Here is a 25,628-nt window from a genome sequence, read left to right on the forward strand (position 1 = left end):
GCTCCGGTTTTCTCCCACAAGTCAAAAGACATGCAGTACAGGTGAATTGGGTAAGCTAAAATTGTCCGTAGTGTATGTGTGTGAATGAGACTGTATGGGTGTTTCCCAGAGATGGGTTGCAGGCATCCGCTGTGTAAAACATATGCTGAATAAGTTGGGGGTTCATTCCGCTGTGGCAACCCCTGATTAATAAAGGCACTAAGCCGAAAAGAAAATGAATGAATGAATGAAAGTAATAATGATGAATTTAAATTAATAGTAGCAATTCCTTCTGCTGTGGCGACCCCTGATAAATAAAGGGACTAAGCCGAAAAGAAAATTAATCAATGAGTTAATATAATGAGTTAATAATAATGAGTTAATATAATGAGTTAATAATAATGAGTTAATTACTGTTGTTAAGTATAGCCTATGCAGGTCCATAGCCGGCCTGGTGAATGGGGTGGTTCTTTTTTTTAAAAAGTGGTCTTTTTTGCAGTTATTCTCCTCATTTTCTTTTCATTTGGGGGTTAAATCCTGCATTTTAGAGACATTTTAAGCACAATTTTTTTTGGATTAGCTTGTCAGGTGGTCATCATAACCACAATTTTTAATGTATTAAACCCATTTGCTAATTATTTAGAATAAAGAAATATATATAAAATTTTATAATTTTATATAATTAATAATTATATAATAATTATATATATAATTATTATAGCACACATATTATTAGAAAAAAAGTAATATGTTAAAGTTTTAAATTAAAATCTGTAGTGTATTGGTATTTGCTAGACAAATAACAAACTGGCTAGCAGGTTCAACTTGTGTGAATTTGGCCTTTTTAATAATCATAAATTAAAACATAATAATAACGTAGATATTTTTATGGGTCATTTTTTTCATTCAAGAATAAGGTAAACGATTTAGAATAAAAGTTACTTGTAAACTGTATTCTTTATTTAACAACAATACAGTAGATCGGTAGTGAAAGATGACTTCATTTCAGATTCTGCTTGCGGTCTTTAAGTCTTTTTCGATTAGTTATTTTCACAATTTATGATGGCATAGGAGTCAAAATAAGACAAATGAGATCATGTATGGGACAAATTATAGACCTTTAGTGGACCCCCTTCCTTAAGCTCTCTTTCAGGGTGCTGATTTGTGTCGAATGTAAACCAGTAAATTGGCATTTTGCCTTTGCAGATATTGATAACAATAACTATAAAGTATTAATATTGTTTCAATTCACATTTTAATGAAGCAAATAAAGGACTGTTTGGAGCATTTTTTGTCGCAAAATGGCGTAGTCATCTACCTTGGATGAAGTGAAGGTGAGTAATCTAGAATTCACCGTAAATTAACAGCAAAATAATGTTTGAGGTGTGAACGATTACACGAAGAGCTCAACGATTAAACGTTAAATCGACGAGTGACAAAACTGAAGCGCGTGCTTCTGATAATTTGTTGTGCTCAGTTGTGGATGCTAGTGCTAGCTATCGTTCTTGATGTAAACAAGACTAATTCACCTAGTATTATTACAAATATTATTTTCTCTAATTAGCCAGAGTAACAAAAGGCCTACTAGACAAGTTTGGTGAAAATGAAAGATAAAACCCATGTCGAACTGAAAGAGCCTAAACAAACTTCGAGGGGCGCCACCTGCTGTTTTAACACTGTTTGTATTTTCTTGAATGACAAGTGAGATTACATCAAACACTTCAGTCAGAATACACTGTAAAATGCTGTTTTATTTGGTTTCCAGTTCTGTGCATATACTGCAAACTCAAACAGGCATTATTATGTCAGATCAATCTGCGACTGCCAGACATGGTTGAAGAGCTGGAGGTGGAAACCACTTTTCCATCTACAACCTCTTCCACGACTGTGATGACTTTTGTTCTCGAGCTGGAAGTGGAGGTTGTTTTGACACTGTAGAAGAAAGATAGTAGTTATTTTAAGTATCATATTTTCTTTTAATTGAAGGATTTGGATTTGAATGACAGGGCTAAAGGTACAGAAATCAACAGCTGTACTCACGTGGCTTCTCCATCCAGCAGTCTCCTGTACTCAGCGATCTCCATCTCCAGTCTGGTCTTGATGTCCAGAAGCATCTGATAATCATGACGTTGGCGCTCCAGATCAGCTCTGAGCTGCACTAACTGCTCCTCCAGGACAGTGACCTAAAATACAGAGGATTTCATCAGGTATGAGTAATTTGGTCCTGTTCTTCAGCTCTTATGTGATATGAGGATACAGAAGGTGTACAAACCAAGGTTATTTTAGTAAACAAAAACTACGACTAAAACTATTGGTTGAAAAACATTTTTGTTAATTGAAATAAAATTCAAAACTGAATTAAAATGGTAATTAGTGAAAATTATTATTTATTTATTCTGAATTAATAAGCTTTCATTCTGTGGTGGAAAATCGGACCTGCAGCTATTTGGAAAATACGTGTAGATGCAGATTTACAGACAAACTCATCAGTCACGCTCATAATTATATACACTAAATAGGTGTTCTATCTTTTCATAATTTACTAAAACATGCAAACCATGCGTTCTTTCTTTCATTCATTCATTTTCTTTTTAGCTTAGTCCCTTTGTCAATCAGGGGTCACCACAGCGTAATGTGGCCTGGGTATCCCCAGGGCTTAATTTGTGCTGGAACACGCTGGATCCGGAACCGGCACCTCTGAAATCTGATCCGGCACCTCATTTTACCAATCCCCCTCCTCAACCGCCCTCCTCCCTCGTCCGCTGTTCACTTTCACTTTCTTCCGCGACTCCCCAACCTTCTTCACTTTCGTCCACGACAACCCAACACCCCCACCCCGCTGTTCACTTTCATCCGCAACACCTCATCCTCTGGTAACATGCCGGATCCGTTACACCGATCTGTTCCGGGACCTCGCAATTCACAAATTAAGCACTGGGTGTTCCCTTCACTATACAGGGTCATTAGGACTCACACAGAACGCAGGTTGAGCACCCCCTGCTGGCCTCACTAACACCACTTCCAACAGCAACCTAGTTTTTTTTAACGAAGGCAGGATTTTAATGTTTGTGTGAACTTTTGCTTCACACTCTTCAAAATAATAAAACTAAGAAGATTTTTTCACAATGATGCTATTGAAAAAAAGTTGTTTCCCAAAGAATCTTTTGAATAAGAATCTATAAAGAGCCATTTACCACAATAAAAAACCTTTAGTGGAATGAAAAGCTTTCATGGCTGTTAAAGGTTCTTCATGGAACCATTTATACCAATAAAGAACCATTATTTTGAGTGTGTAATAGGGTATGTGCAGAAGTATGCAGAAGGACTTTGAATTTTTCAGTAACCTGGGTCAAACGCTTCCGGTAAACTGTATGACGTTACAAAACAATGCATTAAAGTGTGTTTTCTTTAAAAAATCAACGATCTTCGTGATGTACGATATAAAGTGGGTCTCAGATTGTACAAGAAGCACTTACATTTTTCTGCGCCATGTCTTTAAAATATGAACATTTATTTTACCACGGTATATTCACTGGAGTTTCTGCAGTAGCCTGCTGAACCTGATGTGTGTGCGCGTAAACGGCTTTTCATCTCGTTTTACACCTGAACAACTAAATGAACGCTGAAGTCTATTTAACTGATTGTGTTTTAATTGCATTACAACATCGATGCTGTAAAAGGAACCGTATAAAATTGATACAAGTCACATTAACCGTTTCACCGGCCGTTTATTGCTATTAGAAGAAACACTAGCTGTGCATATACCCTATTTCACTTTAACTTGAATTACAAGGCTTTATTCTCCTAACCTGATGCTGGTAGCCAGAGAGCTTCACAGAGTAACGATTCTTTGTGTCGGACAGCGTGGTCTCCAACGATGCTTTCTAGAAGGCAAAGAACACACAAATTCACAAATCTATTATAAAATACGAACATAACCAGTGAAGAGCTGCAAATGACTCATCTCTGACCAAGGCTAGGAGGGACTGGAGTTCGATTTCCAATGCCTGCAGTCTGGATTTTACCGCGTTGATTTCAGAGCGAGATGTTTTCAGGTCTGTGGAGCTGGTGACGACTTCTTGTTTCAGAGTTTCTGTCTGAAATAGGACATTGAGAGACGTTATGAGTCATTTCCACATCATTTGGACAGTATTATTAGGACTCGTGTGAATCTCACCTTTGTCTTGAACCACTGCTCCAGATCTCTTTGGTTCTTCGCTGTGACCGATTCATAATGCTCACGGATTTCTGCCAGGATTTTGGTGAGATCTTGCTGTGGAGCGGCGTCTACCTCGACGTGGACCTGTCCGCTCATTTGTGCGCGTGCAGCCAAGAGATCCTAAGATAGTGTGAGAGTTCATAACATGTCATATGTCAAGTATAAGACACGTTTGTAAAGAACATCACTTAAAAAAAATCACAAGTCAGAATTATTAATTTATTTCTTTTTTTTTTTCTTTTATAAATATTTCCCAAATGATGTTTAACAGATCAAGGAAATTTTCCCAGTATGTCTGATAATATTTTTTCTTCTGCAGAAAGTCTTATTTGTTTCATTCTGGCTAGAATAAAAGCAGTTTTTAATTTTTTAAAACCCATTTTAAGTTCAAAATTATTAGCCCCTTTAAACTTTTTTTTTCGATAGTCTACAGAACAAACCATCATTATACAATAACTTGCCTAATTACCCTAACCTGCCTAATTAATATATATATATATATATCTTTTGTTATTAAAATATGTAATTACATTTTTTTGTTTAAAAATAGAAATGGAAATATACACACTAATTCTGGGTTAACTAACCCAACATTGGGTCAAACATGGGCAAATTGTTTTGTTTTTTTACAGCATTTGTTTTGAGTGTATAAAACCTCTTTTTTTTAGATTAATATTGCCTTTAACCGAATTGTTAATTTTTTTATTTCTCATTTTTAATTCAAAATATTTTTGAAGTTTAACACAATCTGCATTATACATTTTTATTTTTTAAATGAAGATTTTGGTTTATTTTCAGAATAATTCAAATAGAAACAAATGAAATTTCACAACATATTTATGCATCTTTACTTCTCATACCAAGTTTGCCTTATTAACATTATTTATGGAAACTCGCTGTACAAAAATGATTGCTGCCTTAAATCTTTTAGTTGAATCAAATAAACTTGTCTCGTTGTCTCAACTTACATCATCTAAACTGACTAAAATATTATGCTAAACTTTGTATAACTTAAAATTATTTTTATTTGAAACCTGATTGTCTTATTAAAATAAGTTAAAGCAACATAAAATATTTTTGTCTGGATTTTTTTGACATTACATTGTGTACAGTGCTGTTATAATTTCCATTTTCAGGCTAATTTGATAATTATAAAATAAAAAATGTCAGCATTAATTTGAAACAATCTTTTTATCTTTTGTACCTTAACATGTATTTTCTGTCATTTTTGATATGATCTAATTTATCCTTGATTATTAAAAGTATTTAATAAGAAAACAATATGATTAAATGATTTCTGAAGGATGGCGTGACATTGAAGACTGGAGTTAATAATGTTGAAAATTAAGCTTTTCATAGAAATAATTTATAGCAATAAATTACATTCAAATATATATTCACAAAGAAAGATAAAGATCATTTCAATGTGGTCATGTCATTGGCTCATGAACATTTCCTGCTTGTTATCAAACTGTGTTATAACTCAACAAGAGGCAATTCAATCATAACTGAATGTTTAAAACAGCTATCATGACATTATTTATTAATATGTGGCTCTGTTTGGATTCTCAGAAGCTTTAGAAATTAAAAATGTAAAACAGGAAATACATTGGAAACATTGCTTTTGTTTACATCCCTCAAATGGTTTATAGATTTTGAATTAAGATCAAATTTAGTAATTGTTCTGCTTTTATTGTATTTCTGATCATTTAAATGCAGCCTTATTAAGTAAAACACAACTACATGTATATGCAATATACTGTATATGCAAACTACAGTTCATCAAGAATTTCTATTAAAAATCATGTATAACAAGAGAACAAACACTATATTACAGACAATTTTGAGGGGTGTAAACAATTACGGTGGTCCTAATGTATTTCCTGTTTACATTTTTATTTTCCATAGCTTCTAAGAATCCAAAAATGTGTCACATATTGATAAATAATGTTATGATAGCTGTTATAACCTGAAGATAGGATTGAGTTGACTCTTGTTACAGTTATGAAATGGTTTGACAACAAGCCAGAAGTGTCCATTGGCCAATAACATCACCACATTGAAATGGTCTTCAGCATGTTTAATATTATTAGAGACTGATAACTGTATCTGACAAGTTATTTTCATTCTTCTCATATAACCAGTACTATATTTTGTCCTCCTACAGAGTGGCATTGTATATGCTATACCTCCTCATGATTCTTCTTCAAGAACACCAGCTCCTCCTTCAGGCCTTCGATCTGCATGGTGATGTCCTTTCTGGAGATGTTGAGGTCATCCAGCACCCTCTTCAGGCCCACAATGTCAGCTTCCACAGACTGACGCATGACGTGCTCCATTTCAAATCTGTCAGTCACAATCACCAGACACAAGTTTAATGAATGAGGACCAACCGCAGCCATTGACATACAAGGTTTAGGAACAAAAAATACAAGTCAAGGCTGTTTGTTCAACATTCTTCAGTAAGTCTTCCTTTGTGTTCAACAGAAGAAAGAAACTTAAACAGGTTTGGAACAAGAGGAGGATGAGAAAATGTTGACAGAATATTGGGGTGAACTATCCCTTTAAAGCAACCTTTTTATTTTATAAAATGAAATGATGCTGTTTTAACTAGAATCAATGTGATATTATATCATGACTTCTGTTGCATGCATCCGAAATGCATTGAATCTGCTAAAAAAAGACTCACTTTGTTTTAAAATCGTTCATTGCCAGACTGGTGTTGTCGATGCTGAGATGGAGTCCACCCTTCAAATGAATGGCTGCCATGATCTAGGGAAAGAAATTAACTAAAATGACTTTTTTTCTCCCCATATTTAAGATATCATAAAATATACACTGCAAAAATGCTGTTCTTACTTAGAGCTTTTGTTTTTTATTCCAAATATCTAAAACTTCTTAAATCAAGAAGCAAAATTATTGTTTAGTTTTCAGAAATATTAAGTTAAAACAAGTGAAATAATCTGCCAATGGGGTACCTCAAACAGGAAAAATCTCCCCCCGTTAGGGTAAAAATCTTATTATTAATCTTGTTTTAAGAAAAAAAACAAACTTAATTTTGATTTATTATTTCTGAAAATGAATAAGTTAAAATAGTTTTATTTCAAACTGGAAACATGACTGCATTCTGTTGTCAGAAACATTTTACTTACACCACTGGCAGATTATTTAGCTTGTGTTAAGGAAATCTCACTTAATTTTAACTTCTGAAAATTAATAAGTAAAAGTAGTTTTATTTCAAACTGAAGTTTTTAATTTATCATTTCTGAAAATGAATAAGTAAACAAATATATATTTTTTAAAGAGGAAGGATAAATATATTACCCCACTAGCAGATTATTTAGCTTGTTTTAAGGAAAAAACACACTTGATTTTCACATATTATTTCTGAAAATTAATAAATAAAAATAGTTTCATTTCAAACTGGAAACATGACAGTTTTCCTTACCCCACTAGCAGATTATTTAGCTTGTTTTAAGGAAATCTCACTTAATTTTCACATTATTTTAGAAAATTTTTAAGCATTAATAATTTTATTTCAAACTGGAAACATGACTATTTTACTTACCCCACTGGCAGATTATTTAGCTTGTGTTAAGGAAATCTCACTTAATTTTCACATTATTTTTGAATTATTTTAAGTATTAATAGTTTTATTTCAAAGTGGAAACATGATATTTAATTTTGACATTATTTCTGAAAATGATTAAGTAAAAATATTCTCATTTCAAACTGGAAACATGACTATTTTACTTACTCCACTAGAATATTATTAAGCTTGTTTTAAGTAAATACTCACTTAAATTTGGCATATTTTTTCTGAAAATTAATAAGTAAAAATAGTCTAATTTCAAAGTGGAAACAAGACAATTTTACTGACCCAACTAGCAGATTATTAAGGCTGTTTTGAGGAAATACTCACTTAATTTTGACATATTATTTAAGGAAATTAATAAGTAGCCTATAAATAGTTTTATTTCAAACAGGAATTAGCTTATTATTAGCTTGTGTTAAGGAAATCTCTCTTAATTTTGACAAATTATTTCTGAAAAATTCTAAGCAAAAATAGTCTCATTTCAAACTGGAAACATGACTATTTTATTTACTCCACTAGCAGATTATTAAGCTTGTTTTAATGAAAAACTCACTAAATTTTGACATTATTCCTGAAAATCTCTAAGTAATAATAGTCTCATTTCAAACTGGAAACATGACTATTTTATTTACTCCACTAGCAGATTATTAAGCTTGTTTTAAGGAAAAACTCACTAAATTTTGACATTATTCCTGAAAATCTCTAAGTAATAATAGTCTCATTTCAAACTGGAAACATGACAGTTTTCCTTACCCCACTAGCAGATTATTTAGCTTGTTTTAAGGAAAAACTCACTTAATTTTCACATTGTTTTAGAAAATTTTTAAGCATTAATAATTTTATTTCAAACTGGAAACATGACAATTTTACTTACCCCACTGGCAGATTATTTAGCTTGTGTTAAGGAAATCTCACTTAATTTTCACATTATTTTTGAAAATTTTTAAGTATTAATAGTTTTATTTCAAACTGGAAACATGATATTTAATTTTGACATTATTTCTGAAAATGAATAAGTAAAACAGTCTAATTTCAAAGTGGCAACTTGACTATTTTACTGACCCAACTAGCAGATTATTAAGCCTGCTTTGAGGAAATACTCACTTAATTTTGACATATTATTTAAGGAAATTAATAAGTAGCCTATAAATAGTTTTATTTGAAACAGGAATTAGCTTATTATTAGCTTGTGTTTAGGAAATCTCTCTTAATTTTGACTAATTATTTCTGAAAAATTCTAAGCAAAAATAGTCTCATTTCAAACTGGAAACATGACTATTTTACTTACTCCACTAGCAGATTATTAAGCTTGTTTTAAGGAAAAACTCACTTAATTTTGACATTATTCCTGAAAATCTCTAAGTAATAATAGTCTTATTTCAAAGTGTAAACATGGCTATTTTACTGACCCCACTAGCAGATTATTAAGGCTGTTTTAAGGATAAAACACGCTTAATTTTGACATATTATTTCAGAAAATCAATAAGTAATAAAAGTCTTAATTTGAACAGGAGAGATGAATATTTTACTGAGCCCTCAGGGAGATTATTTGGCTTGTTTTAGGGGAAAAAACACTTAATTTTGACACATTTCTTTAATTGAAAAGTAAAAATAGTCTCATTTCAAACTGGAAACATCACTATTTTCATGAAAATCTCACTTCATTTTGACTCATTATTTCTAAAAACAAATCCTCAGTTTTTACTTGTCCAGAAAATGCTTCTTGATTTAATAATTTTACAATATTTAGACTAGAAACCAGACAAAAACTCTAACTAAGAAATGTATAATTATTAAAAAAAGAATAAAACTGGCACACCTTGGTCTGCAGATCCTGAATGGTGACATAGTACGCGCTGTAGTCGCGAGTCTTCGGGGAGGCTTTGCCATCCAGGAACTGTCGGATCTTCAGCTCCAGCTCGGCGTTTGCCTTCTCCAGTGCACGCACCTTGGCTAGGTAAGTGGCCAGACGGTCATTGAGGCTCTGCATGGTGATCTTCTCATTGCCGATGATGCTGCTGTTGTCTGCAGATGCAGACAGACTGAAGCCTCCAGCAGAATGAGTGGCTCTGGAGATGCGGACGTCTGATCCTCCAGCACCGCCATAAACACTGCCACCCCGCATGCTGCTGACCCGCTGACTGCTACTGCTGCTCGACATGCGGATGGAGCTGCCGGAGGACATGTAGCTTCGGGTGGAATAGCTGGAGGCCATGCTGATGGAGATGATGCTGCGTGTGCTCTGACAGGTCAGTGAATGAGGGACGGAGAACAGCCGGGTGCTTTTATAATGGCAATCTGAATGCTAAGCCAACAATATTTGGAATTCCAGGCAAGTCAAGCAATTACTTTTGTTCTGGAACATCTCCAGAAACGATAAAGGTCACACCTTAGGTGAGTGGTAGGATTAAAGAAGCTGCTAAACAAATCCGTCTCCTGCTGCTGATTGTGGAGGACGTTGTGCACATTGGTGGCCATGCAAACACTGTTTCTCACAAAAATATATATTGTCAAATTTGGGTATTTGTATTCTTTTAGTTAAGTTTTTAAATGAATATAAATGCTGTAGTCAACATTTGAAGTGTATCAAAAAGTTCTTAAAGGTTGACTTAAAACTATTAAACAACAACCATTCTTGTCTTGGGACAATTTGGATCATAAAATGAGAGAAATATTTTTGATATGGAGAAATTATGAAACTGCAGATGTATCCAACAGTTATATATAGGCAAATTCTTATACCTCATATATTTATATACCTATATATTCTTATATTCTATATACAAAGTTGTTTTGGTGGTTTTTTAAATCTTTGGGATCTGTCTATAACATGTCTGCAATGAATGTAATTGAGTTACCATTATATAACAGGGGCAGATTTAACCAATAAGCAAGGTAAGCGGCCGCTTAGGGCCCCAGCAAATCTGAGGGTCTCCAAATAAATACCTAGACATATAAATGATACATAAATTATATATAATGTTGTTTTCTATCAAATTTTGTACTGTGAGGGTCTTTTCATTTTTACTCTGCCCAAATTTGTCCCCCATCTTCAATCATGGACCAGTCCAGCAGTCAAATCAATAAGGATTTAGTTTTAAGAACGAAATAGTTCATATATTATTATTAGTTGTGAATTCATCTTAGGAAAACAAATCATTTCAAATGTTTTATAAGATGCTTTACATGTTATTATTATTTTGCATTAATATAAAAAATAGAAAAGAAGATATAAGAAAAACCAGCAAAATAATAATAAAACAAATCACCAAAATTAATCATTTATTTTCTTTTCGGCTTAGTCCCTTTATTAATCCGCGGTCGCCACAGCAGAATGAACCGCCAACTTATCCAGCACATGTTTTACGCAGCAGATGCCCTTCCATCCACAACCCACTCACATTCATACACAACGGACAATTTAGCCCTCCCAATTCACCTGTACAGCATGTCTTTGGACTGTGGGGGAAACCGGAGCACCCGGAGGAAACCCACGCAAACGCAGGGAGAACATGCAAACTCCACACAGAAACGCCAACTGACCCAGCTGAGGCTCGAACGAGCGACCTTCTTGCTGTGAGGCGACAGTGCTACCAACTGCGCCACTGTGTCGTCTACCCCAAATCACTATTAAATAAAGTTTTAAAACCTGTTTGCAGACTTTAACCTATAATATATTGAATTTTTAAGTTTTATTTTCTTGGATAAACCTCCATACATTTTTAAATACACTACCAGTCACCAGTCAAATGTTTGGGGTCAGTTTTTTCTTTAGAGTAAATTATTCTGTTCATCAAGGCGGCATTTATTAAATGTAAAACAATATATAAATATTTTTAAATATTTATTTATTAAATATATATTTATTACATATTGTAGGTAGTTTCAGATGAAATGATTACCCCAGTTATTATTACTTGTATTGCTACTACCATTAATAATAATACTGTCATTAATGATAATAATAATTAATATTAGAGTGATTTCTGAAGGATCATGTGAAGACTGGAGTAATGAAGCTGAAAATGAATCTTTAAAATCACTGGAATAAATGATTAAATTAAATTATAAACTACTTTTGAACAGATATTTTATAGTGCAATAACTTTACAGTGTGTACTGTATTTTGATTAAATAAATGCAGCCTTGGTGAGCAGGAGAAGCTTATTTTAAAACATTTAAAAATCTTACTGACCCTAAACTTCTGACCGCTGCTGTATTTGCCTTTTGTAATCATTATTAATAATAATTATTGAATTTTTTTAAACACATATTTTTGGGGCATTTTAGCTTTATTTGACAGGACAGTTGGATGAGAGAGGGGGGTAGTATTGGGAAAGGTCCACGCGGCGGAATTCGAACTCTGGACGCCCGAAGCGCTGCCGCTCTAAATGTCAGTGCACTAACCACTGATATAGCAGAAAATAAGCTGGAAGGAAAGTGAGTGAGTGAATATTATGGACTCTGTATTGTTTATAATAATATGACATTAAAGTTTGGGTTTGAATTCCATTTCAGTGTTATATGAAATGTATATACAGTTGAAGTCAGAATTAATAGCCCCCTTTGAATTTTTTTCTCTTTTTTAAATATTTCCCGAATTATGTTTAACAGAGCAAGGAAATTATTATTATTATTATTATTATTGTTATTATTATTATTATTATTATTATTATTATTATTATTATTATTATTATTATTATTATTGTTATTATTAATATGTTTTAATTATTATTTTTTTATTGAAATGGCCAAATTGTGACTGAGGACAGTTGAATGTGCTGGCCACTTTGTTTTTTGTCTAACAAATGATAGTAAGCTACAGTTTTTTTACTATAAAACTTTAACAGATTGCTATTTTTTCCTAATGATATATGATGTAATAAATTTGTGTTTTAAAAGTTAGTCTTGTTTAAAAAAATTTTTATTGCAATTTCTTAGGAAATATTTTTAGTACATCATTAAAGTGTGGTTATGATGACATCTGACTAGTTAATCTAGCAAAAAAATTCACTAAAATGCAGTATTTAAATCTTATAGTAATTATTATTTTATCCATAACCCATAGTAAATAAAAATAGTAGTTAGTAGTTACATAAAAAGCAACAACATGCAAATAAAAAGACCTCAGCCTTTAATTTTTTTCATAGGATCGCGTATTAGATTAGTACGTTAGATTAACAACACAGACTGATTTTATAGCACCAGGTTAAACTTTCTGACTCCTTTATGGTAATCAAATACATCTAAAATAAATGCAGGCCACAACTAAACATTGAGGATGATCTCCAAAATTAAACCGATAGACTTGTGCTGAAAACATGGTGTCCACCAGACTCGTTGAGGTGTGGTTAATATTAAATTGTATGTTATTAAAATTAAATTAAATAAATAAAATTAAAACATCCTTAGCATGGAATCCTGTATAAGACTGAAATTTAATTCACAATGGTTTTAAAAAAAAGTACATTTGAAATAGTGACTGACACCTGCAGAAACCATGGTTGTGATGTTCTATTCCACTGTGGATTTTTAGAAATATCTGGTTTACAATACATGACTCTCTTCTTTTTTGTACTATCATGGTTACATCAAAACAAGTAGACTATAAAGTATTAATTATCAAGCCAAAAAATGTCAAATCCAATTATGTACACACTACTATTTTTTATAAAAGAATATGTGCAAATAAAAATACACACTTTTGTCTTTGCAGACTTTTCGTCTTTGCATTAACTTGTGTTGTATTCCAGTTTTTCTCAGTCGCTTTGGTACATTTCTCAGATTTAAAATGTACAAAACAGTGAGTGCATTTCTCAAAACAGCACATACAAATAGCAAAACAGCATTGACTACCTGCAAAAGCCAGTCTCTTGTTTAAAATCCTTAGTTTATCTCTCAATGAACATGTCAGTGCGGTCAGAATGACAAGTCCCTGTGTCATTGTGTACGGAGACAGACCGTCATGTTTAGGGCCAGACCGAATCTGTGGACATTTTTTGCTATTTCTGCACAGAATTGTGTTAAAAATCTGCGGATTTATGCTGAATTATTTCGGGAGTATCATAACTAAACCTTATTATATTAAATAAAAAGTAATACCTTTTCCAATATCAAATCCAATTAGATCCTCTTTATTTGGTAAACAAAGCAAGTCTTTCATATATTATATCTACTAAAAGACAGAAAATATTACTGTACAAACTGTATTGTAAATAATTCATATGAATATTTTCATATTAGTCAATAATATTACTGTAATCTAAAATAAACCCAGAAATTGATCCCATTTGTGACAGATGCCAACAAGCTCCAGCTACCCTCTACCATACCTTCTGGCTTTGTCCGGAGTTAATCTCTTTTTGGACATCAATCTTTAAATCAATATCTGATATTTTTCTTCTAAAAATTGAACCGTGTCCTTTAGTGGCACTGTTTGGACTCAATCCTACAAATGTATCGCTATCATATTTGCAGTCAAATGTATTAGCCTTTTGCTTAATAATTGCTAAAAGAATTATCCTATGGAACAGGAAAAAACATTCTCCTCCAAACTACTTTCATTGGATGTATGACCTGTTACAGTTCATTCAAATAGAAAAAAATTGATATACAATCAATGGCAAAACAGAGGATTTCTATACAGCTTGGCAACCTTTTCTGTTGTATTTTTAAAAATAGCTTTATATTTTATATTTTCTGTTATATTTTTAAAAATATCCCGTCTTGCATATTTAACCCTGTCTGTATGTCTTTTTTCTTCTTTTTTCCCCTCTTGCTTTTGAATGATACAAACTTATCTAAGAGTGTATTAGGAAAAGAAATTGCGTGATATTTTACATTTAACGGTAATGGCCTACTTGAGTGTCATTTGTTAATTTATTATTATGTATATGTATGTTTTCCTTTTTTTTCTTCCTTTTTTTATGGTTTGGTTTGTTTGTTCCTTTTTTGTTGTTGTTTTTGTTTACTTTATTTCCATCTCAATATGGTTCAGAGAATAAGGAATGTGTTTCATTACCACTCAGTATTTCTTTCCCCAACATTGTGAAAATAATGTGTTGTGGTTTTTCTTTCTCTCATTTGTAGTACCTATCTGATTAAGAATTGTTAATAAAAAGAGTTGAACTAATAATATTACTGTAAATAATTTAAAAACTGAATAAATATAGATTTACTCAAGTAAATAAACAGAATCAATGATGGGCTAAGAATCTGTGGAATTCTGCACACGTAGATTCTGTGTGGGCCTAGTCATGTTGTCAGTATAACAGTGTACTCTGGAGTGATGTTCAGATGTAAACGGTGAACGGTGGCTAATTTATTTATTTATTTCTTTGCTGTTTGTACTGTAATTTGTTGCCAGATCATGTCATTGTGATACAGAAAGGAAATAACAGCACTACAAAGGACAAAGACAAACCCAAAACAAAAGTAGAAATGTGAACATAGGACAATCTCCCTTCAGATACACCTCACCTTTATTAGACAAAGTCAAGATTGACCTGGGAGCAATTTACCAATTATAGACTTAGAAAAAAAGTCTAATGGAAATGCATAGAAAAATGCATTATAGCTAAATATTATGACAACTTGTTCAACTTCTTTTATATATATATATATATATATATATATATATATATATATATATATATATATATATATATATATATATATATATATATATATATAACTTGACATTAACTTTTTTCCTCACCACCCATTGGTCATTTTGACAAGATAAAATTGTGTTGTTGGAAAATGTATTTTATATATTTAAATTTGGCTTTTGCATGCTAAAAGTACTTGAGTAAGAGACATTTTACTTGATTTGGGTCATTGAAATAACTCTGACTACCAATTATTATTATATTATGATATGTAGTCAACCTAAAACCTACAGTAGTTTGACATAAAACCAAAACAATACCCATTCTTGTCTTAGGACATTTTTATTAAGCAAATGTTTGAATAACAGTAAGTTCATGATATGTTAAATATATAGTATATTCTGCTGGTTTAAACATACAGAATAATAATAAATAGTTATGCAACAACCATAACATTACCATTATGTCTTAGGACATATTTGATTAGCTTTTTATTACCTACACCAAATGTTGACTAATGAAGGTACATTTATAACAACTATTTATTTGTTAGACTCCTTTATTGTCAAACCATGTTGCATACAAAAGCATTCAATAGACTTATATGACTGAGTGTATTGCTGTAGAGGACAAATAAAACACGAGACATGTGTTTAGAAAGAGTAAAGTTTATTTTGTTTGACCTGCAAACTTATCTAAACAAGATAAACTTTCAGAAAACAGCACGGAAACATTAGAATGCGCGCGCTCGTGAATATAACCCGCGGTCGTCTTCAACGGTTGTCTTCAATAGTCCTTCTTTGCTCAACAACTCTGCTGAAAAACAAAGCAAAACATTACAACAGCCAGACATAGTTAAAACATTACAGTTACCATGGTTTCTATTTTAAACTATAGTAAACTAAAGTTTGAAACTATAGTTTAAAATAGACGATGAGTGAGCCTCGCTGCTCCCACCCACCATAACCCTCGCAGCGGGGTCCCACTACCGGCCTCCCGTGTTTCCCTGAGGGTCCTCACGACTTGTATTGATCCCTGCCTAGGGTTCACAAGCCGCCTCGCCCCAGGGAGTGCACGAGCTAACCGGGCGCCAGTCCGTGCCAGTGTTCACTGGAATGTTGCTCGGCGGCACATTTCGAGCAACAAACACGTAATATTCTTCGCGATATTGCGTTTATGTACGCAAACCGCAAGGAACTACAGCACAGACGGGCCCGAGTGAAGCTTCACGAAGCGGACTTCGTGAGATTGGCGTGGCTCCACTCGTACCGTCAGGTATTGAACTCACCTTGGTCAAGTACAAACAGCAACACCGAGCGAACTGACAACACTGAGAGAGAACCGACGAGCTTTAAAGGAATGCATATGCAAATGTTTACAATGCGACGTCACTGCTGTGAGTCTCGTTGTCATGGTGAGCGCCGAAGAGAGCACATCTCATTGGAGCACAAAGACTCGGGAATTTCCGTCACGGCGAGTTGCGGTCGGCTGTGGACAAAAACATATTAAAAAAATGTATTATTTGGTTTTATTGATACAGACATTAGTACAGAAAAAATGTTCTACTTCATAAATCTTTTACTTTTACTTGCTAAATATCATATCCATAAATGCAAATTCTCCAATAATAAACCACTTTTTAAGGTATTCATAAAAGAACTGAAACAATACTTTGAAACACTTTCCGGTTCAGGAAACACTAAGGCTAGGAAAACATTATCTTGTCATGCCCTATTTAAAATTCCCCTGTAAAAAGCGGTACTTCGTTTTGATTTACTTACACTCTTAATATTGTATTTTTATTTTAAGCTTTACGTTATATGTATCTCTTATTCAATTTATTGTATTTTTTCCCCTTCTTTACTGTTTTATCCCCCTGGCATCTTTTATGTTCCTTATATAGTTCCTAATGTGTCATTATGCTGTAATAATTTACTGTTTAATAAAAAAAAAAAAAAAAAAAAAATATATATATATATATATATATATATATATATATATATATAAAATATATTGAATATATATTTTTACATTTTTGGTGCTGTGTAATATTCTGGGATGCAGTAAAATATGGAGACAGATGAATGTAATTAAAGACAGATGTTAGACGGATTAAAGACGGATATTAGAACAGAAAGTGAGCCCGGCTAGGACACACTGCTCTGACCAATGACTGACAAACTCCTAGTGGTCGTAAGCCTCTTATTATCTAAGATCGCATCTAGCGGTCACGTAACCTAATAGCATGTTACTTGCTACTAACCACCCCCCATGGCCAAAACGTCCAGCATTTGTCCTTTTAATTATTTTATGTAATTTAATATTATATAATATATGTATTATATAATTAATATAATATATTTATATTCAATATATATTCCCGTCACGTCTGTGTTTATGAGGCTGTTTGCTCACTTCATTCGTTTGATTCTGATCAGAAATCCGAACGCTCAAACCACTTCAGAAGGTGATCTGTGATACATTTCAGATGAATCTGGACAGGTCTAATCATTTTTTAGACAAAATTAATATAAATAAATTAAATTATGAGCTGGAGAAAGTCTGCCCTGCGCCTATAACATATGTAGGTGCGCTTTTACAGCCACAATTCTATTGAAAACATGTTTGCTATAAGCATAAAACATGTTCTAACTTTTCAGGCCTTTAGCCAGGGGGGTTCGAAAGACCCACCCTCACTGACAAAGGTCCAGAATTTGTCCCATACATGAGCTCATTTGTCCTATTTTGACTGCTATGCCATCATAAGTAATGAAAATAATCCAGCAAAAAAGGTTTCGAGACCAAACGGAATCCTCTGTCGGCTGTTGCTTCGGTGGGACTATAATCTGATGTAAGAGAAGTCTTCTTTCACTACTGTATTGTTAAACAGAGAAAACATTTTACAGGTAACTTTATTCTAAATCTTGGACCTTATTTCTGAAATAAAAATGAGCAATAAAAAGGTGTAAAGCACCAGAAGCTGGTCATATTAAATTCACTTGAATATATTTTGGCTGTTGTTGATATCCAGGAATTTTCAAATGTACTTTTTTATTTTACCAAAGAGACTAGAAAAAGAAGAATAATTTATTATTATTGTTTTATTATTATTATTATTATTATTATTATTATTATTATTATTATTATTATTATTATTATTATTATTATTATCATTATCATTATCATTATTATTATTATTATTACTAATATTATCATTATTATTATTATTATTATTATTATTATTATCATTATTATTATTATTATTATTATTATTATTATTATTATTATTATCATTATTATTATTATTATTATTATCATTATTATTATTATTATTATTATTATTATCATCATTATTATTATTATTATCATTATCATTATCATTATTATTATTATTATTATTATTATTATTATTATTTTTATCATTATCATTATTATTATTATTATTATCATTATTATTATTATCATCATTATTATTATTATTATCATTATTATTATTATCATCATCATTATTATTATTATTATTATTATCATTATTATTATTATTATTATTAATATATTTTAATTATTATTTTTTATTGAAATGGCCAAATTGTGACTGAGGACAGTTGTGCTGGCCACTTTGTTTTTTGTTTAATAAATGATAGTAGGCTACAGTTTTTTTACTTTAACAGATTGCTATTCTTTCCTAATGATATATGATGTAATAAATTAGTGTTTTAAAAATTTGTCTTGTTTAAATTTTTTTAATTGCAATTATTTAGGAAATATTTTTAGTACGTTATTAAAATGCGGTTATGATGACATCTGACTAGTTAATCCAGCACAAAAATTCACTAAAATGCAGTATTTAAATCTTATAGTTAACTAGAAACTGAGGCGTATAACTGCAAAAAGGTCCACTTTTTGAGAAAAAAGAACAACTCCTTTCACCAGGCTGGCTACGGGCCTGTATGGTATGCTGATTTGCTGCACCTTCTTTTTGTCAATGTGTGCATTAGTGGCAGGGCAAACATTTAGTTTCTCTACCAAACTATTGCACAATCTGCCCAACAAATATAGTTTTGAAATTAGATGAAGCCAGTCTTTAATATCTTACACAAGCGTATTTTAAAGAGTCACGAAAAATAACTTGGGGGTGGGGAATGGTGGGGTGGGAACAAAACAGAAACAAAAACACTGCATTATTCATTGAGTGAATGAAGATCAACAATAACAGAAGGTGTTTGTGCAATTTTGCTAGGAGTAAAAAACAATTTTACTTCACTTTCTCATCTTCTACTATGAGTGTTATGATGCTTTTTTAAATGCATATTTGCATATTATCCTTCTAAGTTGCCATTTTTGAAGATCTTGTGTAAACATTGCATAACTTCTGACAAAAATGTTTAAAGAAAACCCTCACAAATCCTGTCTGTTGAATCCAGTGTCACAGCAGTTGTCATCAAGAGAGATTGCATAAAGATTACAGGTTACATAAATAACAATCATTTTCAACAAGACATTTCAATTGCCACCTCCATGGGTGTTTTCGATTCAAATGAATTCGGCTTTCTGACCAAACCACGTTTCTTTTACGGGCAGGGCTGAGCTGGGCTGGGCTGAAAAAAACTTCTGCGGTTGATGTTTTTGACATGAGCAGTTTCTGTGTAGAGCTGCTTTATAATAGATAGGTGAACCTCACGCAAAGCAGGTTCATCAGAACAATAACCAGATTTGTTTGTTTGACGACTGTCATTTTAGCAAGTGAAACATCTTTCATTTCAGCATGACCTTTTAGGTATTTCTTTAAGACGGCAGCAGCAGTGATTTATGAAGTTTGTGCAATGTTAACAGCTTTATCACTGTACAATCTGACCCTGTGATGACCCTATAGTACCATAATCTATCTTATCTTATATCTGTTTTAGTATATGGAAGAAATGCGTACAACTAACAACTTTCTTTATCTTTCTGGACAAGCATGCATTTCATTTAACCCTAAAACAGCATTGCATGAATCAGAATACAAGTAAAATACATGTAAATATTCTATATGGAAGGTTTCTTTTTAGTAACGCCGTGTGTCATTCAATATTAATTGATTTTAATATTAAAAATGTATTAAAATTTAATATTGATCAATATTGTTTTTTGTAATTACACGCACACCCAAACTCGCTCTTTTGTTATTGTATTTGCGAGTTCTAAATGAGCGTCCGCACGCACAATGTTAGTAATTTGCATAATACATGCCCAAAGCACCACCATTCGTCCTGAGAAAGACAATTATGGCACCAAAACATAAAAATAGCTTATTAATAACTTTTTCTAATGAATGAATGAACGTGACGTATTGTTGTGGGAATGGCAGTTGGCAGGAAGCACAGCGATTGCTTTGGCAGTTGCTAAAATGTTTATGACATTGCTAGGTGGTTGCTAAGCAGTTGCTAAATGGCAACGCTCGTGTAAATGTTTAATTAAATGCTAATGCTTAGTAGGCATTTCTAGCATAGGGCACTTAGATAATCATTAATAGCATGAAGGGTCTGAAGGGTCTGTGACCCCAGTGGGCTGCCCCAGGGGCCTCCCACTCTCCCTGGGTGGCAGTTTGGGCTCTTGAGGGCCCCTTGTCCTCCAGCTGAAGGGTCTGTGACCCCAGCAGGCTGCCCCAGGGGCCAGCTACTGTCCCTGGGTGGCAGTTTGGGCTGTTGAGGGCCTCTTGTCCTCTAGCTTATCGTTATTATCACTTGGCTTATCATTGTTACCATGCATAGTACACTGGATTTGCCAGCATGAGTCAAACAAGCCAATACCCAGGTCCCTATGATGTTCTGATGTAGAGATATTGCTGTTTTTAAATGGTTGCTAGGTTAGCCTGTTTTGTTGCTATGAGTACAATTGACAGCTTAGTGAGGATACATCAAAGTCTCTTGAAAATATGAGTGATATAAATCAACTCTGATGTCTCTATGACAGTCAAAAACTGGACCTGGACATTATGTAAAAATGGCTTGCCATATTTTATTGTAAACATAATGCTTAATATGTGTGAAAGTGATACATGCAAACATGCCTTGCCATATCGGTAAAAAAATGAGTTTTTGTAAAAATAGCTTGCCATATCAGTAAAAATAAATGACTTTTTGTAAAAAAATATGGAGTTTAAGTCAAAAATGACTTGCAATATTTTGAGAAAAATAATGCTTAAAAATGATTCATTGGAAAACTGTAAGTCTGATAAACCTGAAAAGATATAGCAACAAAATCCAATGCAGAACACAGAGTTTTTGGCCAAATTTGGGGCTTGTATAATTTATATATATATATATATATATATATATATATATATATATATATATATATATATATATATATATATATATATAAAAAACATGTTTTTATTAAAAAACGATAAGTCTGATTGGCATGAGGAGGAGGAGATACGTTTGTTTTCCCTAGGAGGAGATACGTTTGTTTTCAAGGACAGAGTAGTATAACAGTAAGCTGGCTTTCTCAAGCCAACATAATAAGTCAGCTGTGCGAAAAAGGAAAAGTGCCCCACATCACAAACTCTAGCACCAAGACCATTGGTACAGTGGTTGCCCAGCAACATAAACTGCGCAGTGTTAGTGCGAAGTTTAAAAAAGTCATTGTGGTGTACCTCACGATTTTCAGAACTGAAAAATGCGTTCAGTGTGATCGTCCACTAAAAAAGCAACTGAACGACCATTTATAAATCTCAGAAAACATATCTCTAAAGACGCATTTTCTTCCTGAAGTACGCGACGCAATGTCTTCAAGCAGAACCAAGTGTTCCATGTACCTCTAATATTATATCATTTACATTTACATTTACATTACATTTACATTTAGACATTTAGCAGACGCTTTTATCCAAAGCGACTTACAAATGAGGACAAGGACGCAATTTACACAACTATAGGAGCAGCAGTGAACAAGTGCTATAGACAAGTTTCAGGTGTGTAAAGTCTAAGAAGCAAAGCATTAGTAAAAAATTTTTTTTTTTTTTTTTGAGAGAGACAGAGAGAGAGTACAGTTAGTGGTATAGCCAGAGAGGCAGTTGCAGATTAGGAAGGAAAGTGGAGACTAAACAGTTGCGTTTTTAGTCGTTTCTTGAAGACAGCAAGTGACTCTGCTGTTCTGATGTAGTTAGGGAGTTCATTCCACCAACTGGGCAGATTGAATGTGAGAGTTCGGGAAAGTGATTTCTTCCCTCTTTGGGATGGAACAACGAGGCGACGTTCATTCACAGAACGCAAGTTTCTGGAGGGCACATATATCTGCAGAAGTGAGAGCAGATATGAAGGAATATGTATATAATTGGACCTCTGATTATTCTGTATTATAATTTTTTTTAAGTTACATATGTGTGGTTGTATAAGTTGTTCTTGAAATCATTTTATTACAAAAGTTTTGATGAATCATGATTTAGTCATGGAAATGGCCATATTTGCATTCCATGCACAAATTTGTGCATAGCATGTATAGAATCAGAAATCAGAATCAGAATCAGAAAGAGCTTTATTGCCAGGTATGTTCACACATACGAGGAATTTGTTTTCGTGACAGAGCTTCTACAGTGCAACAGGATTACAGAGACAGGACAAAAAACAGATAATAAATAAATATATATATATATATATATAAAAAAATAGAAGTAAGTAGTGAATGCAAATATACAGATTGACAAGTGTATGTACATGTTTATTACTATATACAACGTTATATGTGCAGCTGTTATGTGCAAATTGGCATGTAAAGTGTGTTGTTAAATAAGTGTATGTGTGTATCAAAGTGTATGGCAAGTAGTGATGTTGGTTCCACAATTATTATCATCAAGTGTTCATGAGATGGATTGCCTGAGGGAAGAAACTGTTTCTGTGTCGGGCTGTTCTGGTGCGCAGTGCTCTGTAGCGTCGACCAGAAGGTAAAAGTTCAAAGAGGCAGTGTGCTGGGTGTGAGGGGTCCAGAGTGATTTTGGCAGCCCTCCTGCTAGCTCTGGATAAGTACAGTTCTTGGGGAGTAGGAAGGGTTGTACCAGTGATTCGCTCAGCAGTCTGAACTATTCGACGTAGTCTTTGGAGATCGTATTTAGTAGCTGAGCTAAACCAGACAGTAATTGATGTGCAGATGACTGATTCAATGATGGAAGTGTAGAAATGTTTAGAACTGTATAGAAAACGAGACCCATTGTGTTAGGGTCTACAGCTGATCCTAATTGAAAGTGGACAAAGTTAAATACAGGTCTTCAATAATCGTGTAATCATGGTCCAAAATATTTCAAGTTGTTAACATCCAACCTCTTTCAGCAACAGATAAAATCAGCAGGTGTGAATGTGTCTCCCTCAACATCTAATTATGCATATTCATTCCTGAAGGGAACAGCATGTGACTAATGAAGTATGAGAGTGCTTCAAGAGAATCAGTGACTGACGTTTGTTATATTGTTTTATTGTTCAGTTAAAGTATCTTAAAACTCTTAAAACAAATGCACTTGCAAGATAAAGGCTGCCATTAATTTGAATTCAATTCAGTTCTTTTGAAAACAGTTAAATATTTTCACTGCAAGTTATTTTCTAAAATAATTCTAGCTTTTTTCAGCATTATTAATCTGAAAAACCCTGAAGTAATTTTAGTATATTTAAATATATAAGATTAATTCATATGAAAGATAGTTCTGTTTTAAAAAGACATGATTAGACAGATAAATGTCTACAACCCACTCTGGTTTGGTGCTAGAAAAGAGTAAAGGTTTGGCAGGTTAGACTAGTTAGCACCTGCTGGAAAATACAGTGAATGCATAATGCTGACAGCAAAAAACGCCTGTTTCATTTTTGTATTCTCATTTAATCATTTGCAGGCCACATATAACTCAAACATTTCATTATATAAGAGTAGGCCCAACTCTTTTATTTACGTGTTCAAAAACGCCTTTTGTCAAACAGGCCCAAATTACACATAATAACAAGTGAGGTTTATTAATAAACTAATTTCGAGAGGATCACGTGCTTATGATTTATCACAGCCGGTCTCGTATTAAGCTAATCAGTATCATCCAATCATATGAGCCATAAGCTACCATAAATAACCACAGTTTTCAGTCCACTTTATCTTCGTTTGGAAGAAACCCCCCTTCCTCCCCATTCTCCTCCTTCACCTTAGATCGGGCGGCACGGAGGCCCAGTGGTTAGCACTGTTAGCCCCACAGCAAGAACACTGCCAACCCTGGTCCTGCCAGGTCGGTAGGTGTTTCTGTGAGGAGTTTGTATGTTCTCCCCGTGTCCGCGTGGGTTTTCCCCGGGTTCTCCGGTTTCCTCCCACCATCCAAAAAAATATACATCATGCATAACAATCAAGCATTTGTCTAGCCCCCCTTGCTTTTTCCTCACGGGTTCCCTTAGCTACTGCAGACAGGGAGTTCTGAGATCCACCGAGCTCAGGCTCCCCTCTCGCTCTGCAAACGGGAGGAAGCCCCGGGCTCGAGGATCCCTTGAGCTCGGGGCTCTCTCCCGGGATAGCATGCCAAACAAGCTATTGATGAATCATCAGCTAAGTGTGAACTCTTGAAACAAATTTAAGTTGGTGCCACCAGGGAAACCACTATAGCTTATTTTCCTGCAATAACAATCATAGTCATGTTATCCTGCATAACATGTTGTGAGAGATCTACTGAGGCGGTTGCACTGTCACCTCACAGCAAGATGGTCGTTGGTTCGAGCCTCGAGTGGGTCAGTTGACATTTCTGCGTGGAGTTTGTATGTTCTCCCTGAGTTCACGTGAGTTTCCTCCGGGTGCTCTGGTTTCCCCCACAATCCAAAGACATGCGGTATAGGTGAAATGAATAAGCTAAACTGTCTATGTGTGTATGTCCTGGTCCTCCAGGTTGCGGGTTGAGCGTTGGGCTGACGACCCACCTCGTGAAAATCAGATGTTACAAAACACCAATATGGTGCGGCTAAATATCAGCTCCGATATAAACGGCCCTGGGAGTAAGTAAGTAAGTAAATATGTGGGTTCTAGTTTAAATGGCACCCCAAACACACCCCCTTCCCAGCCCCCAAGAATTAAAGACACTATGTGGTTGAATATTTAAATATACATTTAAAATAATTATTATACATTTATATAATTATTTATTTTCAATAAATATAAAAATTTGTTTATTATTGTTATTATTATTATACAATTGTTGTTGTTGTTATTATTATTATTATTATTATTATTA

The 25,628-nt window shown here is 33.5% G+C and overlaps 1 protein-coding gene across 1 annotated transcript; it reads right to left on the bottom strand.

Annotated features, from left to right (window-relative positions):
• Positions 1–1,710: 1,710 nt before the first annotated feature.
• On the bottom strand, positions 1,711–10,060 carry LOC130246804 (keratin, type I cytoskeletal 13-like). Its single transcript, XM_056479947.1, has 8 exons — positions 9,613–10,060; positions 6,888–6,970; positions 6,388–6,544; positions 4,157–4,318; positions 3,951–4,076; positions 3,789–3,863; positions 2,020–2,162; positions 1,711–1,911 (listed from the first exon to the last, which is right to left on the bottom strand). The coding sequence occupies exons 1-8, from the start codon at positions 10,006–10,008 to the stop codon at positions 1,785–1,787; spliced, it is 1,269 nt and encodes a 422-aa protein (XP_056335922.1). The 5' UTR covers positions 10,009–10,060; the 3' UTR covers positions 1,711–1,784.
• Positions 10,061–25,628: the final 15,568 nt, after the last annotated feature.

Source organism: Danio aesculapii, chromosome 19 (genome assembly GCF_903798145.1).
Source record: "Danio aesculapii chromosome 19, fDanAes4.1, whole genome shotgun sequence".
NCBI classification, from domain to species: Eukaryota; Metazoa; Chordata; class Actinopteri; order Cypriniformes; family Danionidae; genus Danio; species Danio aesculapii.

Coding starts and splice junctions, on each gene's coding strand:
- LOC130246804 (XM_056479947.1), bottom strand. CDS start 10,008: ATGGCCTCCAGCTATTCCACCCGAAGCTACATGTCCTCCGGCAGCTCC. Junction 6,545..6,887: donor ATGAACGATTTTAAAACAAA/GTGAGTCTTTTT, acceptor TGTGACTGACAG/ATTTGAAATGGAGCACGTCA. Junction 1,912..2,019: donor CTGCTGGATGGAGAAGCCAC/GTGAGTACAGCT, acceptor TTTCTTCTACAG/TGTCAAAACAACCTCCACTT.